At 34.0% G+C, this 15561-nt stretch overlaps 2 protein-coding genes across 2 annotated transcripts; one reads left to right on the top strand and one right to left on the bottom strand.

The window, feature by feature from the left end:
• On the top strand, positions 1 to 3640 carry LOC7487864 (phosphoenolpyruvate/phosphate translocator 2, chloroplastic). Its single transcript, XM_002298495.4, has 9 exons — positions 1 to 721; positions 1166 to 1288; positions 1363 to 1515; positions 2043 to 2128; positions 2259 to 2343; positions 2487 to 2606; positions 2718 to 2795; positions 3077 to 3206; positions 3370 to 3640. The coding sequence occupies exons 1-9, from the start codon at positions 344 to 346 to the stop codon at positions 3450 to 3452; spliced, it is 1236 nt and encodes a 411-aa protein (XP_002298531.2). The 5' UTR covers positions 1 to 343; the 3' UTR covers positions 3453 to 3640.
• A 7477-nt stretch (positions 3641 to 11117) lies between these two features.
• On the bottom strand, positions 11118 to 13922 carry LOC7496834 (transcription factor MYB118). Its single transcript, XM_002300008.3, has 3 exons — positions 13272 to 13922; positions 13015 to 13141; positions 11118 to 11871 (listed from the first exon to the last, which is right to left on the bottom strand). Exons 1-3 carry the CDS (start codon positions 13916 to 13918, stop codon positions 11308 to 11310), a joined length of 1338 nt encoding a protein of 445 aa, XP_002300044.2. The 5' UTR covers positions 13919 to 13922; the 3' UTR covers positions 11118 to 11307.
• Positions 13923 to 15561: the final 1639 nt, after the last annotated feature.

Raw genomic sequence — 15561 nt, 5'->3', positions numbered from 1 at the left:
CTATTATCCAATTCTAGATCTTTATGTAGTCCTTTCGGTCAGGCAATCCATTTCTTCAAGTAGCGGGCAGATGTGAGCGTTACTTTAGTACAAATATTGATTAACTTCTTTATCTGTTAATCAACTCTGATGGGATGGTCAAAGTTTTAGCTAAGATAACAAGCTACAAAATGAAGGATTCGTTGAACAATGGCTAGTTCCTAGAACTTCACTTTCCAGTAAAAACTTGAAATGCAACTGCTATTAAACAAGGTGCCAAGAACAAAACCAAGGCTTTTGTACTATTCATGCAACGCTTAAGAATCTCTGCTTCTCCTTTTCTCTCTTGTTCTTCCACTCCAAAATGCTGAGGACGGCATTAGCTCTGTCTCTTTCAACCCCAGTTCTTAGACCACAAAAACCTTTATATGTTCACTCTAGCCCCAGATTTAGCCCATGTATTAACCTCCCTTCTTTAAAACCGCTTGATACTGTTTGCTGCCATGGCTTCTCTCGTCGAAAAACTTCCCTGTCAGGTTGTTGTTTGAGTTGCAATACTCGAATCTCTGCATTTATCTGTCGAAATCATGGATATGGCAGTATCAAGGTCCGGGCTGCCTCAGTTCCTGACAGTACTGGTGAATTTGAGAAATCAAGTGATGCGGCTAGGACAATGCAGCTAGGTGCTATGTTTGGAATTTGGTATCTTTTGAATATCTACTTCAACATCTTTAACAAGCAGGTTCATTTACATTTCTCTCTCTGTATGTCATTTCATTTCACCTCGTGAAATTGATTTGTCATTCTTGTTTTTATTTTTTGATGTTTATATACCTTGTATTGTTTTGGTTATGTCTTTCTGATTAAGTGGTGACGCTTCGTCTTTTCTATGTCACCGTGCTATCATCTAATATATAATATAATTAATTCTACAAAGAAAAGCTGTGCTCTCAAAGCTACAAAACTGGATACTAAGGAAGCGAAATTGTGATTTTTTAATGGTTCATCACTTATAATTAACTATTTAGTCAGTATAGAGATATTCTTCTTCAGGAAATGAACAAGACATAAATATAATAATATATGCAGCAAATGTATGGAAAGGTGAATATTTCTAGTTTTCCTTTCATCTCCATTCCAGTATTTGAGAAGAGTGAAAGAATCTGTTTTCTATTCTTTGTTGTAGGTTCTGAAGGTGTATCCATTTCCAGCAACAATTACAGCATTCCAAGTTGGCTGTGGGACTGTGATGATCATCATAATGTGGGCACTAAATCTCTGCAACAGACCAAAGCTTACTCGTCCACAGGTACTTGCTGGTATCGGACTGAAGAATCAATATTGCTTCTGTTTATTTTGTCACTTATCGCGTTCTCTTCGCAGATTTTAGCAATCCTACCTTTGGCTGTAGCACACACATTTGGTAACCTTCTTACTAATGTTAGTCTGGGAAAGGTTGCTGTCTCATTCACTCATACAATCAAAGCTTTGGAACCCTTTTTCACAGTGTTATTTGCTGCATTGTTTCTTGGCGAGGTAAGGATTTGTGATCAGAATTTCACAATCTTACCACTGTAGATCTTTGGGATGTAACAAGTACTGTTGCAGGTGTGTCTCGCAGAACTTCGAAAACATTTTCGTTGGGGCTATAATGCTGCTGTAAAATTCCTTGTTTAGGAACCCAAATTGTAGATTAATGCTCGTTTGCCAATACCATAAGAATAATAGGCGTCCAAATTCAAAAAAGTGTAAGGCTGTAGATATTCATTCAATTGTAGTTCATACATATTAATGAAACTGTAAGAGGTAGTAATTCCCTAGTTGAAACTCAGTGTATGCTGTCCTGGAAAATAAAACCCCCCTGGGGTGTAGTCAGAAAGAAGCATAAAGCTCCCTAATTCAGTGGCAATGAATTTACGGTTAAGCGGTTTGTGCTGTCCCTAAATGTTTTAAGCTGCCTTTGTTCGTGCTATTATCTTCATTTTTTGTTTTTCATACAACAACACAGTTATAAAGTCTATTTTGTAAGACAAAATGATTAGTTTTCTCACTCCTGGGAACAGACGCCTGCTTTCTGGGTACTTTCCTCCCTTGTGCCACTAGTAGGTGGAGTAGGCTTGGCATCATTAACTGAGGTCTCTTTTAATTGGTAAGAAAGTAATTTTATTTATTTTTGGGTGAACTAAGGACTCAATGCATTAGATTTGTCTAAAATAAATGATCTTCAAGTCCGTGTTTTACCTGCTTTTGAGTATGATTAGCTATTTTGACATGAACAGGATCGGTTTCTGTAGTGCAATGGCTTCCAATGTGACTAACCAGTCACGAAATGTATTTAGCAAAAAGTTGATGGTTAACAAAGAGGTAAGAGGCGGGAGGTCTTCGCAGGAATAAGAATTTCAAACCTAATTTCTCTAATCTTATTCTAGTAATTCTGCTAGTACTTGAATTGTTTATTATGGTCAATTTGATTTGGCCCGTAACCAGCAGCACCTTGTTCTTGATAGGAAACTTTGGACAACGTCAATCTCTTCTCTGTCATAACCATCATTTCTTTTATCCTGCTGGTTCCTGCTGCTATTTTCATGGAAGGCTTTAAGTTTACTCCATCATACCTGCAGTCTGCTGTGAGTAGTATACATACAGTTTTTAGTAAACCTGGACTCCAAACTATCATAGTTTGATTCTTCAAAAGCCACCGGCAAGATGCATGATGTTTTCTTTTCTTCATGTTTCAGGCAAACCAAGGGTTGAATGTTAAAGAGCTATGCATAAGATCTCTTCTCGCCGGATTCTGCTTCCACTCTTATCAACAAGTGATATTCTTACTGCTTTGTATCCATTATTTATCATAGCTTCGTATATAACTCTCAACATCCCAGCCACTGCTCAGGGATGAATAACTATAGGGATTGTAGCTGTTTAACAGAAGAATGAAAAATATGGTAATCAACCCTTAACCAATAAAATCTATCTGCTAATAGCAAGCAGAGGTAAATCCTGTCATAGATTATGTCTACAGTAGTCTCACCGCAATCCGGGCCGAATCAGCTCCAAAGTGACGACTGAACTGCCTATGCCATTGATTTCCTTGCAGGTCTCCTACATGATATTACAGATGGTAGATCCTGTCACACATGCTGTTGGAAATTGCGTGAAGCGTGTGGTGGTCATAGTCTCATCAGTCATCTTCTTTCAAACTCCTGTGTCGCCCATAAACTCCATTGGTAAGTTTTTCTTTCTTGGTTCAAGGAGAGAGGTCCTTTAAACTACAATGCACTATATAGCATGATAGAGTATCCCTCCTTCACATTCCATAGTGAGTAAACTATTTGAAGATATTTCTTGTTTCTTAATTCATGGACCTGCTGGTGATTTGATTAACTGCAGGAACTGCTATGGCCCTTGCTGGAGTCTTCTTGTATTCAAGAGCAAAGCGGGTGAAGTCGAAGACAAAGCCAAAGGCTGCATGATTTTCCTTTGGAAAAATTATCCATAGCTTCGTGTAGCTTGGTTTGTTTTACATTTATCGACTATAGTTTAAAAAATTATAGTTTCATCCTAAACTTTGTATGGCGTCTAGTATTTCTGACACTTAAAAAAAACAACAAAAAATATAATTATTTATAAGATTATTATTATTTTTTATTTAATAACTAAATAGCTCTTATATTAAATATTACAAGTTTTCTATTAACCCTACCCACCACCCTCTTAACCCAAACCCATATCTTCAATAACAACAAACCAATCATCTCCATCACAATTTTTTTTTGACAACCTGTTAAGTAGTAATTTCGCTATTAGGTCTTGCATGAGAAGTGCAAGATTTAAGACTTTAAGTAATGACTCCTTAGTTTGGTTGGAGAGGGAGGTGACATTGAAGGATGTTCAGGAGGCAGTGTGTGGAGTTGTGAAGTCTCCGAGGCTCTAAGGTTTGATGAATTTAACTTTAATTTCTATAAAAAAAAACATGGCCATTTATTAGAGATGAGATTTTTTTGCTAGTTTTGAAATTTGAAAACACTAGCAGGATGTTTAAAGGATTTAATAATGCATATATCACATTCAAGGTTGTCAAAAACCTTTTTTTGACACGACACGAAATATACAATATAAACTCGGATCGTAAAATCACAAGAAAAATATTTTAATTAATTATATATTGACAATTTCAGTCAAGTAGTAAATAATAATATAACACAATTAAAATAAAAGTGAAATAAATAATACAAATGTCCAAACACCTTAAAATACATAATTCAAATAAAAATTCATACATGGTTTGTTACAAAAAGAAAAAAATAAGATTGAACAACTATGTTTTATTGATTGAGTTTCAGAACATTTTCTAGAGGACAGGTCTTCAAACACACTGCAGGCAACTAGTGAGATAATACAACATTCTAAGGTATATTACCAACTTCAAAAAAAAATTAACAGAGACCAATACAGTGAACCCGTGACAACGAGAACAAAAACGTATAAAATGACATCAATTTAATCTCATGTCACCTCACCTTCCACCTTTTTTATGTTAGTAACAAGTCCTAGAAATAATGTCCAAATATCCCACCAAGCAAGACATGTATTTTAAGTTCTCTGTGAGTCTTTGTCGTTTCTCTTTGTAGTTAACAAATGGTTAGTCTAAAACACAGTATTTCTCTCTATATAAGTATTCCTATCTCTTATTTTACTCTTTTGATTCCTCACCATCTACCTCTGCCTTCCCATGGTTTCGATCCTCTGATCATACCTTCCCAGCCTAAAATACAATATAAGGCTTTCCCATACCCAAGATCCTCTAATGCTAGTGATAGTCTGTTAAAATTGAAAATTTAAGATTTGAGCAACGGGGAAAGGGAAGACTGGGGAGTGGAGACTATGTAGTGGAGTGTCAGGGGACTCGGACAGGGAGACAGTAAATTTTTTAACTTTTGCGGGTTAAAACTCGAAATCGGTCAAACTCGTAAAATCGGTCTGATTTTACCGATTTTAACCGAGTTTGACCGAATTTGATCGATTTCGAGTTTTAACCCGATTTGACACGTTATATACATGTTGACTTGTAAAATCATAAGATTTTAAGAGTCAACTCACGATTTTAACAACCTTGATATTCACATTAGTTCATAAGGTTAAAAGTATTAATAAGTTCATAATTTTAGGCCTATTAGTCTTGTGAATGGGATATACAAGATCATTGTCAAGATCCTATCCTCGAGAATTAAATATTTCATTGATGACTTGATTAGCGATAGTAAGTTGACTTTCATTTTAGGAAGGAAGATCCTTAATAGTTTTCTATTGGTTAATAAAATTATAGGTAGTATGCGAAGGCATCATGTTCAAGGCTTCCTCTTAAAAGTGGGTTTTTAAGAGTCAATGTCTTTGGATTTCATCTGCGGAATCATGGGTTCTACGGGTTTTGAAGGTAAATGGATTTCCTGGATTCAATAAAGTATTTCAATAGCTAATCTTTATGTTCTCATCAATGACTCATCATCCAATGAGTTTATGATGCAAAAGAGAATTCAGCAAGGGGACCTATATCACCATTTTTGTTTAACAATGTTGTTGCAGAATTAGTGATTTTGTTTAGTCAAGAAATGGCGAGTAGGCTATATTCAGGAGTTCATAATTCTTCTCAACAAGCAACACTACTTTAATATACTAAGGATAAAATGATATTTTGTGTAAATGATATGGAAATTCTTGAGAATATTAAAATAATTCTTAATTGATTTCATCTATAATAAGGTTCGAAAATTAACTTTTATAAAAGTCTTTTGAATGATTTTAATGTTGATTTGTACTATACTAAAAAAATAGTTGAATCTTTGAGATGTAAGTCAAGTTGTTTATCTATAAAATACTTGTGTCTTCCACTAAGAGCTAATATCAGGCTATGTTTCACTTGGAAACCATCTACGGATAAGATTAAATCTTATTTTAGGTCTTGGAAAGGCAAGATTCTTTTAATAGGTAGAAGGCTTTGTTTATTAAAGTTTGTGTAGTCTAACCTTCCATTCTATTATATGTCCTTATTTAAAATTTCTTCTAGATTAGCGAAGAAGATTGAATTCATGCAAATAATATTCTTATGAGTGGAGATGTAAGTACCCAAAAAGTTAGTAAGGTAGCCTGAAATTTTCTTACTAGGCTAAAAGGTAGAGGGGGTTTGGGAGTGCGATCTATCATGATAAAAAGAACAAGTCATTGTTATTTAAATGGTTATGGTGGTTTAATAATGGAGGAATTTTATAAATATAAAATATCAATCTAAAAATAGTGGGCTACTTCTAAAATTCTCAAGAACTCTTTCCGCTATTTGAAGTGGTGTTTGTACAACCATCAATGGTATGAAATATTATTTTTTTGGACTTCAAAATGAAATATCAATGGTTATAGGAAATGAGAATCACACTTTATTTTGGACTTCAAAATATTTAGGCGATTCTAGTCTCATGTTTGCATTTCCTAGTCTTTATGTAGTTTGTGGAAATCCAAATCCAAATGCTAAGATTTCAGATATGAAAACCTGGAATGACAATAGTTGGACATGGTCCTTATCATGAAGGAGAAGACTATGAGACTAGGAAAAGGTAAAGGAAGATGAATTATTGAATTGCTATCAGGGGTCTCTTTAAGCCAACATGTTATTGATAAGAAGGTATGGAGACCAGACCCAAAAAGGTTATTTCGATAAAGAGTTACACCTTTTTTTAGTCAATTATTTTACCAAGGGAAAAACCATTTCTGTTAGATATATGGTACTATTGTGCTCCACTAAAAGTAGATATTCATCTATAACTTGCTATCTTCAATAAATTATCTATAAAAGACTTTCTACATCGAAGAGGAATGTTATAAGAGGATGATTTAATCTACCCATTTTGTAAAAAGGAGACAGAAACTATGAATAATTGTATTGTATTGTGATATAGTTTGGATGTTATGATCTTTCTTGGTAGACAAGTTAGGGAAATAGTGGATAGTCTCTAAATGATTTGTTTTTATTATGAAATGATGTAGTAGTTGGATCTATACAAAAACAAATGTATGGTTTTTGTTCTTCTTTGGTATAGTTTGGTCTGTTTAAAATGCTCAAAATAATCTGATTTTTAATGAGGAAGAAAGAAATTGGGATGATTTGTATTATTCCCTTTTTCATTGGGTTACAATTTGAGCGAAATGTAATTGTAGGAGTTTCTGCTATAGTGGGTTAGGTTTACTATGTTCATCAAACGATTTTCTTATATGGACTAATTATAAGACAACAATGAGAAATGACTCATCCTAGATACCTCATTTTACAAGTATGCTGAAATGGAATGTTGACGCGTCTGTAAATGGCAATCTAGGACCATCAAGAATTGGTGGAGTTCTAAGAGATCATGAAGATAAATTTCTTTGTATTTTTTCTTGCTATACAGGTAATATGAACTCCAGTGAAAATGAGATCTTGGCAATTAAAAAGGCACCGCTTTTGAGTACTTATTGCATTTATGCTTTTTCAAATCAATGGACTATATAGAGTTTGATCCTTATAATGCTATTACTTGGATTAAAGGAGAAAACAGCATGCGGTCATTGTGCTTGCAAGGTGAATTCCATGATATTCCCACTGCATGCAATTTGCTCATTCTGTGATTTTTAAGTATGTTCATAGAAAGAAGAGTCATGTTGCAGATCATTTAGCCAAAGAGTTCTTAAACAAGCTAACTTAGTTGCATGGTTATAACTTTTATTTAGAGACTTTATGATCATGATTATGATTATGATTATGATTATGATTAAAGGTATTGCTTTGTAAGTATGTTTTTTTTACTAATTTGATATTTTATTTTCTCTTTATGTTACGCAAGTCATGTTCTTATATTGGCTATAACAGCTAATTTATAAAACTCTTATAATTCATTAAAAAGAAAATGAATAGTGACTGCCATCCCAATTCTTTTAGTGTGTGTATATTATGTTTTTTTTTTCATGTATTTGAAATATTAAACTATTTATTTATTTGATTTGGATTGAAGCCATAAAACATGTAACCCTTGACCCTCTTTTTTTTTAGTTTAACGTGGGTGTCCGGGCCAGCTTGCTCGTACCTCGACTAATCTCACGAGCCCTGAAGTTAATGACCATGTAAGCCTCCAGTGGCCATCATATGAGCAACCACAGGGCTCGAACCTGAAACCACAGAGGAAGCAAACCTCTTGGTCCCAAGCTCTTACCACTGAGCCACCACCTAGATAGGTCCCAAGGTTTTTTGATTGGATGACTTGGTAGGTTTTGAAAACCTTGTTGATTATAATAAATCTAAAAATTATAGGTTAAACCTATCTTATGTTTGAATAAAGTCATCAAAATATAGATGCTCTTATATATTTAAGACCAGCAGGCGAATTCCAAAAATAAATCTTAAGGTTCCAGAAACACAAAACTAAATTAGATCTTGACGTCACCGGTAACTCTTCATTGCAGCTACAAAGCTTTTCAAAATTAGATTAGGTGTAAGTTACAAAATAAAGATGGTCAATCAGAGTTAGGTTACGGTGACAAGGTGAAAATGGGTCAAGTGAAAGCAAGGTATGGTGAAGAATTCACCCACCCTATCACCCGACAAGTCATTTTTAATATTTTTTATTAATATATATATATATAATTATTTATAAACCTTATAAAACAAGCTTCATTATTCATCATTTACATTTTAACAAAATCTTACTCTATAAACAAGTAAATTCCTTAATTAGCACTATCAAAATTCTTAGAAATACCGATGGAATTTTCTGTTGGTATTTATATTCTCATTCGTTAGTAATAAATTTACTGACGGACTCACGGATGGAAATGCTTCATCGGTAAAACTCTCATCGGTAATTTTTGGTTTGTCGATAGTAAAATTACCGATGGATTTACTAACGGGAAAAGCACGTCAAATTTTTTTTTTTACTCGTTTTAGTCTGTTGGTATTTTCCTTGGAAATTTTACCATATAACCGATAGAAATACCGTATGCAATTCTGCCAGTGATAAAACAGTGGCACAATGACATTTGCAGTAATTTTTTTTCGACTCTCTGGAATATACCGACGTCAGACTTAATCCGTCGATATCATCGTCTGCAATTATTTAAAAATATTTTTAAAAAATCTATTTAACAAAAGTAGAAAATACTTAAATTAATATAAATTAACACTCCATAATACTCAGGAACTGAGTTAGTTTGAAAAAAGAAGACGAAAATCAACTCAAATAGATTTGCAACAAATAAATAACACAAAAAAATAAACAACATCAACAAATAAATAAATCAACTAAAAACAATTTCCACCTAACCTAGAAAACCTATTTCAGAACCATAATCCAGTAACAAATAAAATAATTTAATTGAAATTAAAGAACAAAATTAAAAAAAAAATCTAACAAAATTGATCTCATATGTAAAAACAAATCCTACAACAACATTCATACAATTATTAAGAACAAAAGAATTTAAAAATAAAATAAAAAGAAAATATAATGAAAAAAACACAAAAAAGAAAAGAAAAAATAAAAATCTTATCTTAATATATTGCGAGTGAAGCTGAGAAGATAAAAGAAAAAATAAATTCATAAACTATGTTAATTAAAAAAAATAAGAAGAGAAAAGAAGAAGAAATGAGAAGCCATACCTACACGTGGGGGAGAAGAGAAGAGAAGAAGTTGGGGAGAAAAGAAAAGGAAAGAAAGGGATGTTGATGTCTTTTACATGATGATAATAATAATAATAATAATAATAATAATAATAATAATAATAATAATAATAATAAGCGGCATGTTGGTTATGAAATGAGGGATTCTAATCTTTTTATTAGAATATTTTACCGACAGTTTTACCGACAGATAATTAAATATTAATATTTTTAATCATTCTATTGGTGATTTCATTTGTAATATTTAAATTAAATTTTCAATTTAATAAAAAAAATTTCAGAAACCCCCCAAATATCACCGACAACTTTTCAATTCGTCGGTGATTTCATCTGTAATATTTAATTTAAAATTTTAATTTAATCAAAAAATTTTAGAAACCCCCCAAATACCATCGATGACTTTTCAATCCGTTAGTGATTTTGTTTGTAAAGAACAATATTTAACAGTACAATTGAAAAGTGAAAAGTTACAGAGCTCTCTAGAAAATACTGACGAAATTAATCCATCAATGATACCTTTTGTAATTGACATAATAAACAGTGTCATAAAAAAGTGAGTAGTTTACTACTGAGTTTACGGACGATATTAATACCGTTGGTATAAATGACACGTCATTGTACTTTTTGACTTTATTTTAATTCTTTCTTTTTCCACTGTAATTCTCTTGATATATACTGAAGGAATATTTTCGTCGATGTTTAACCGATGAATATAGCAAGAGAATATTTTGTATGCAAAATTCATTGTAATTTACTGACGAAAACATTATGTTAATATTTCCGTTTGTAGTTGTCAATTTTATGATAGTGTAGTATAATTATTAATGATGTTTAATAACATGGTTTTATATTTTTAAATCATATCTAGTATTAATAATTTAAACATATCTAAAAATAAGATGATTGGATATATGGAATTTCTTAAGAGGTCCCTCATGTAAAATCTTTTTTTTTTTTTTAACGTGGATGTCCGGGTCAGCTTACGCGTACCTCGACTAATCCCACGGGCCTGAAGTTAGCTTTTAGCTATATAGCTTGTAGTGATATAGAGACAGGTAACAAACAATATCTCTGGGGCCAAACCTACTATTTTTTTAGTTAGGAGGGCTGGCTAGCTCCCCTTGTCGCATAACTTGAGAAATTTAGATTTCATGAGGGATTTGTTAAACTGTTAGACATTCCCTCCATGGTATAATGTATGGCCGCCTTCTTGAAGTGCCCAGATAAAATGAAATGTCTTGACATGAATCAATTCGCATACTTGTTCTCCATCCTTATCCATGCATGTGAAGAGAGAATGCATCTTCTTACACTGATGGTTTTTAGACTTTTAGCATGTATATTCCACACGAATTTGAAGCTTGTTAACTTTATGAAATGACCTAAAGGAAATATATATCTATAAGAACACATATATCCACTACAAATTAGTCCATGAACTTTCCTAATTCCAAAAAGTTGGGGAAAACAAGCCTAAAAGCATTGCTGGTGCAAGGAAGAAAACAAGCATTGAAAGCATTCCACTGGAAAAAAGAAATGAAGCCCACTACTTAATTACACCCTCATGACCATGAAGATTTTCGCGAAGAAGAGTCTCTTGGTATGCAGCTGACAGCAATTAGAAGAAAAGCTTAGTGACTAATTCCTTGGGTGATCATCTCTAGCAAATCCATCTCCTTCTTCACCTCAGCACCCTTCATCAAACTATCCAATCCCGATATCTCAAACTCCATATTGCTCTCATCAACCACGCAGCTGCAAGGCATCTCTTCCAGGAAGGACATAAACCCGTAACTATCATTAAACAAGTTTGTGTCAAAAGACAACTTGGATGCCTCGTTGTTATGGCCATGTCCATATGGGATTTCCAAATCTGTCGAGGATGAACCTGGGCTCTCGTTTTGGTTAGGTGAATTGGAATTAACGTCGTCAGTTTTCTCTTCCTCGTTATTTTCTTGAGTTGATGAAGATGAAGTCACCATCATAATGTAGCTTTGCAAGAGGGTGCTTTTAGAATCCAGGTCCTTCCCAGATTCACGCCTTGAAAATTGCCTTCTCTTGGTCGCATTCCAGTGATTCTTTATGGTGTTCTCTGTCCTTCCAGGTAATCTCTTGGCAATCTCGGCCCATCTATTTCCAATCTCTCTGTGGGCATTGATTAGTAGCTCATCCTCTTCCTCACTCCATGCATCTTTCTGCATGTTGGATGAATTATATATTGATATGACATTACTATTATGCATACTGTGGTGCTTAGAAGGAAAACAACGCAATGTCAAGTATTGGAAGGAATGTTTATGCCTTTCTGTCCTGATAGCAATTAAAATCATAGAGAGCTTCATTCAAGCACAAGCATGGCCACATACATGTAATCGATCAAATACCATAGAACCAAGCTAGGGTTATAGCTACAAACATATATTCAAATGGAGAAATCAAAGCAAGTAGAGAAGCTAATTAACCATGCATGTGATGGTAGTCATCTAAAGTTGAGATTTCATAACAATTTTCTTAACCGATATGTTCTATTTTTTGAAGACTAAAACAGAAGCTATATCACGCATCATTTCTCTATTAATATACCACCTATTTTTTATGTAATTATCTAGAATTTAAGATGGTTTTAACATATATATATATATATGTTTATTTTAAAGGGTGGCAAGAGCATCACTCGTTATCCTCCAGATAAGATTTGTTTCAGTAAGTTCTAATCCAGCTTGACGCTCAGTCATCATGCATGTCGATGCGTTGTCACTACTTCCTTAGGAGACCACATATGAGATTTTATGATTTATTCTCGTGGGATGTTGGTGGCAAGACACTTAAAATAAAATTAACGTTAGAATTGTCTTTCATAAATATACCACCTTTTTTCTCATTATTTCTCCAAAAATGGAAGGTAATTTCAACCTTTTTAAATAAATAAAAAAGTAACAGTAGCATTACTCATTATCGTTGATGTAAGATTTGCTTCGACGAGTTATTATGTGTTGACAACTCATGACACTCAGTTACTATGCATGTCAATGCGTTGTCACAACTTTAATAGCGAACCAAATTTGAAATTGTATGCTATATCAACAAGGACCTTAAAGCAAGATGGAGAGATTGTATTTTATAAATATAACAGCTTTTTTCTCGATAATTCTATAAAATCGAAGGTAAATTCAGCGTTTTATCTATAAGAAGAGTATTTATATACTATGTGAATTTAGTAGGTGCATAAATGTAGTTATATTGCTATTAATTGGCCATGTATAAGGAAGGTAATATATTTATATCTATAACTACCAAGAGATGAGAGAGGAGAAAATGGATGAAAAGGGCGGAGAAACCTTGATGTCTGGCCTCAAATGGTTATGCCATCTCTCTCTACACTGCTTCCCTACTCTGCCCTCCAGCATCTTTGCAATTTGAGACCATTTCTTTATTCCATACTGCTTCACCGATTGCACTAATAGTCTACCATTAGAGATTCACAAAGTTAGTTCCTTCTAGCTCAAGTACTGATAACACATAGCGGACATGTGCAAGAACCCTAATTCATAAGCAATGAAAAGAAACAGCAAGAGAAAGTGAGAATCCTATCTACCTGTCTTCTTGAGGAGTCCATTGGCCTTTGATAACTTGAGATTTCTTATGAACTTTGGAGTCTTTTTCCAGTAGTAACTTCTTGGCCTTCCTATGATGATCAACTTGCTTGTGATGCTTAGAATCTTCAGTACTCACACATGAGGCCTCATCTGTGGATACCCCATTGTTAGCGGTCCTCGTCCGTCCGATTTCTTCAAACCCGCGTTGCTCCTTCATCTCCTTTTGATTCAAGGAGCGAGCTCCAGATATTTTCTGATAATCATGATCCCGAACTGATCCTCTTTGTAAGCCATGCAATAGCCTATCTCCACAACCTGCAGGCAACAAAGGTACTACTGTGGGTGTATAAGCATTGAGATCATGACTAGAGAAGCCACTTGCCAACGAATCAAGGCGAGCAGGGTCGATGCATGTTCCTGAAATTCCAGAAAACGGATTCTGCGAGGAGCCTTCAATGGTAAAATGATCAAGATCAAGATAGGGGGGAGTGATATTGGTGGGGTGGCCATAACCAAGATGGTGAAAATTGTAAAAAAGGCCCTTGGAAGAGAGAGCCTCTTCAAGGGAAAAGTCATTAGTTCCCTCTGGATTCAAGTTGTATTCAGAGAGAAGGCTTGAAAGGAAAGGAAATTCATCTATCAGCATTGTATTAAGCTCCATGCAGTAGAGAGGGTAGCCACTAGCCAGGGCCCTAGAGAGAATAGAAACGAGAGAGAGAGAGAGAGAGAGAGAGAGCAATAGGAAGGGAGGCTGGTTTAATGTTGATTTCTAGGGGCTTTATTGGTGAAATGAGAGAGGGTTGGTGTACACTTGGCTGATTTCTAGCCTTTGATGATACTACATTCAAGGGTTAATATTGCTTCTTGTTAGTGACTGTTTAGCTCTCCTTTTCTATTGCCATCGGTGAAATTTATTATTTTATTTATTTATTTATTTTGTGAGATTATTTGATGTTTTATTTTGTTTTGCAATATTGATGATCACCATGTCTTCATAAGGTTTGTCTCTTGGGAAAATCCTTTGAAGGACACGTGGCATCCATGTAAGGCCCTTTCGTTTCTTCTAAAATCTAGTTTATATAATTTTACAAGTAAATAAATCATATATAGTCAATTCATCAATTGTCTGAACACACACGTATGTATGTATGCATGCATGCATGCATGCATGGATGCATGTATGATTTCATTTGCTTACAATTTGGTATGAGGTTTAAGGCCTTGCCCTGATGGTAAGTTAGTGAGTGCACTTACCATCTATTTGGCGTGGACAAATCCTTTGGCCATTAATTTTATTTATTTATTTGCTAACAATTCTTGCCATAAATGTTATTATCTTAGTCATTAGAAAAGAGAGTCAATAATTGCTAATTGGAAATGATCAAGTTAGAGGCATTGTTTTTTTTTTTTTTTTTTTTTAATATTACTTGATATTTGCTGATTAAAGTTGCTGGGCGAAGAAGAAGGGACTGAGATTACTTCACCTTTCCTTACATTACATGACTAGTTATATCTCATTTATAATCTTTCTAACTCCAGTAGCAGTCCCGTTTGTACTTATATTTTAAAAATGTTTTATTTTTTTCATCTTAAAATTAATTTTTTTAGTGTTTTTAGATCGTTTTAATATACTAATATTAAAAATAATTATTTTAAATAAAAAAATAAATATTATTTTAATACATTGAATGATAAAACTATTTGTCGGGAGGGGAGGCGAGAACAGAAGGCACCTCCTTCTCCTTCTGTAACCGAATACTTAATGCCTTTCCTAGGTAGCTTCTATTGGAATCACTCTCCATTCATTGTCTTATTAAAGGTGAGCCTAATCTTTGGTCATGTAAAGGCATATAGCTATTTTGGTTTTTTCTGTGGTTAATGCCCTAAGTTTTAGCTTAATTATGTTAGGATTAGTTATCACTCCATGTTGACTCCTGCTCAAGAAGACTGGTAATCTTGCAGCTGCTAATTAACATGTTCATTGCCTCTAGGCTCTAGCCCTTCAAAGGCAGGCATTTAAGTTTAGCTTTCATTGCCTTCGGCTCTTGTTAAATTTGTTTGAAAAAGGCCTCGAAAGAAGTATGATTTTTTTTCATGGACAAAACTGAATGAGTTGAGAGATTTTATCATGGAGAGGAAGGAGACGATGGACATCCAGGAGCATGAACTGAGATCATTTTTGAGACTCCAGCAGCAATTAATAATGATTCGGCTGGTCATTCCCAGTCAAGCACATAAACGACATTACGAGCACAGAAATACAGAGATGAAGGATTACTGTTCAAACAC

The sequence above is a fragment of the Populus trichocarpa genome, chromosome 1 (assembly GCF_000002775.5).
Source record: "Populus trichocarpa isolate Nisqually-1 chromosome 1, P.trichocarpa_v4.1, whole genome shotgun sequence".
NCBI classification, from domain to species: Eukaryota; Viridiplantae; Streptophyta; class Magnoliopsida; order Malpighiales; family Salicaceae; genus Populus; species Populus trichocarpa.
Note: the sequence above shows the minus strand (reverse complement) of the source record. Positions and strands in the feature narration are given on the sequence as shown.

Bases quoted from the DNA above. Each gene is read 5' to 3' on its own strand.
- LOC7487864 (XM_002298495.4), top strand. From the start codon at position 344: ATGCTGAGGACGGCATTAGCTCTGTCTCTTTCAACCCCAGTTCTTAGA. The intron at 722-1,165 runs GTTCATTTACAT...TCTTTGTTGTAG, and splicing joins TCAACATCTTTAACAAGCAG to GTTCTGAAGGTGTATCCATT. The intron at 2,796-3,076 runs GTGATATTCTTA...ATTTCCTTGCAG, and splicing joins GCTTCCACTCTTATCAACAA to GTCTCCTACATGATATTACA.
- LOC7496834 (XM_002300008.3), bottom strand. From the start codon at position 13,918: ATGCTGATAGATGAATTTCCTTTCCTTTCAAGCCTTCTCTCTGAATAC. The intron at 13,142-13,271 runs GTAGATAGGATT...CTCTAATGGTAG, and splicing joins TGGACTCCTCAAGAAGACAG to ACTATTAGTGCAATCGGTGA. The intron at 11,872-13,014 runs GTTTCTCCGCCC...TCCAACATGCAG, and splicing joins ATTTGAGGCCAGACATCAAG to AAAGATGCATGGAGTGAGGA.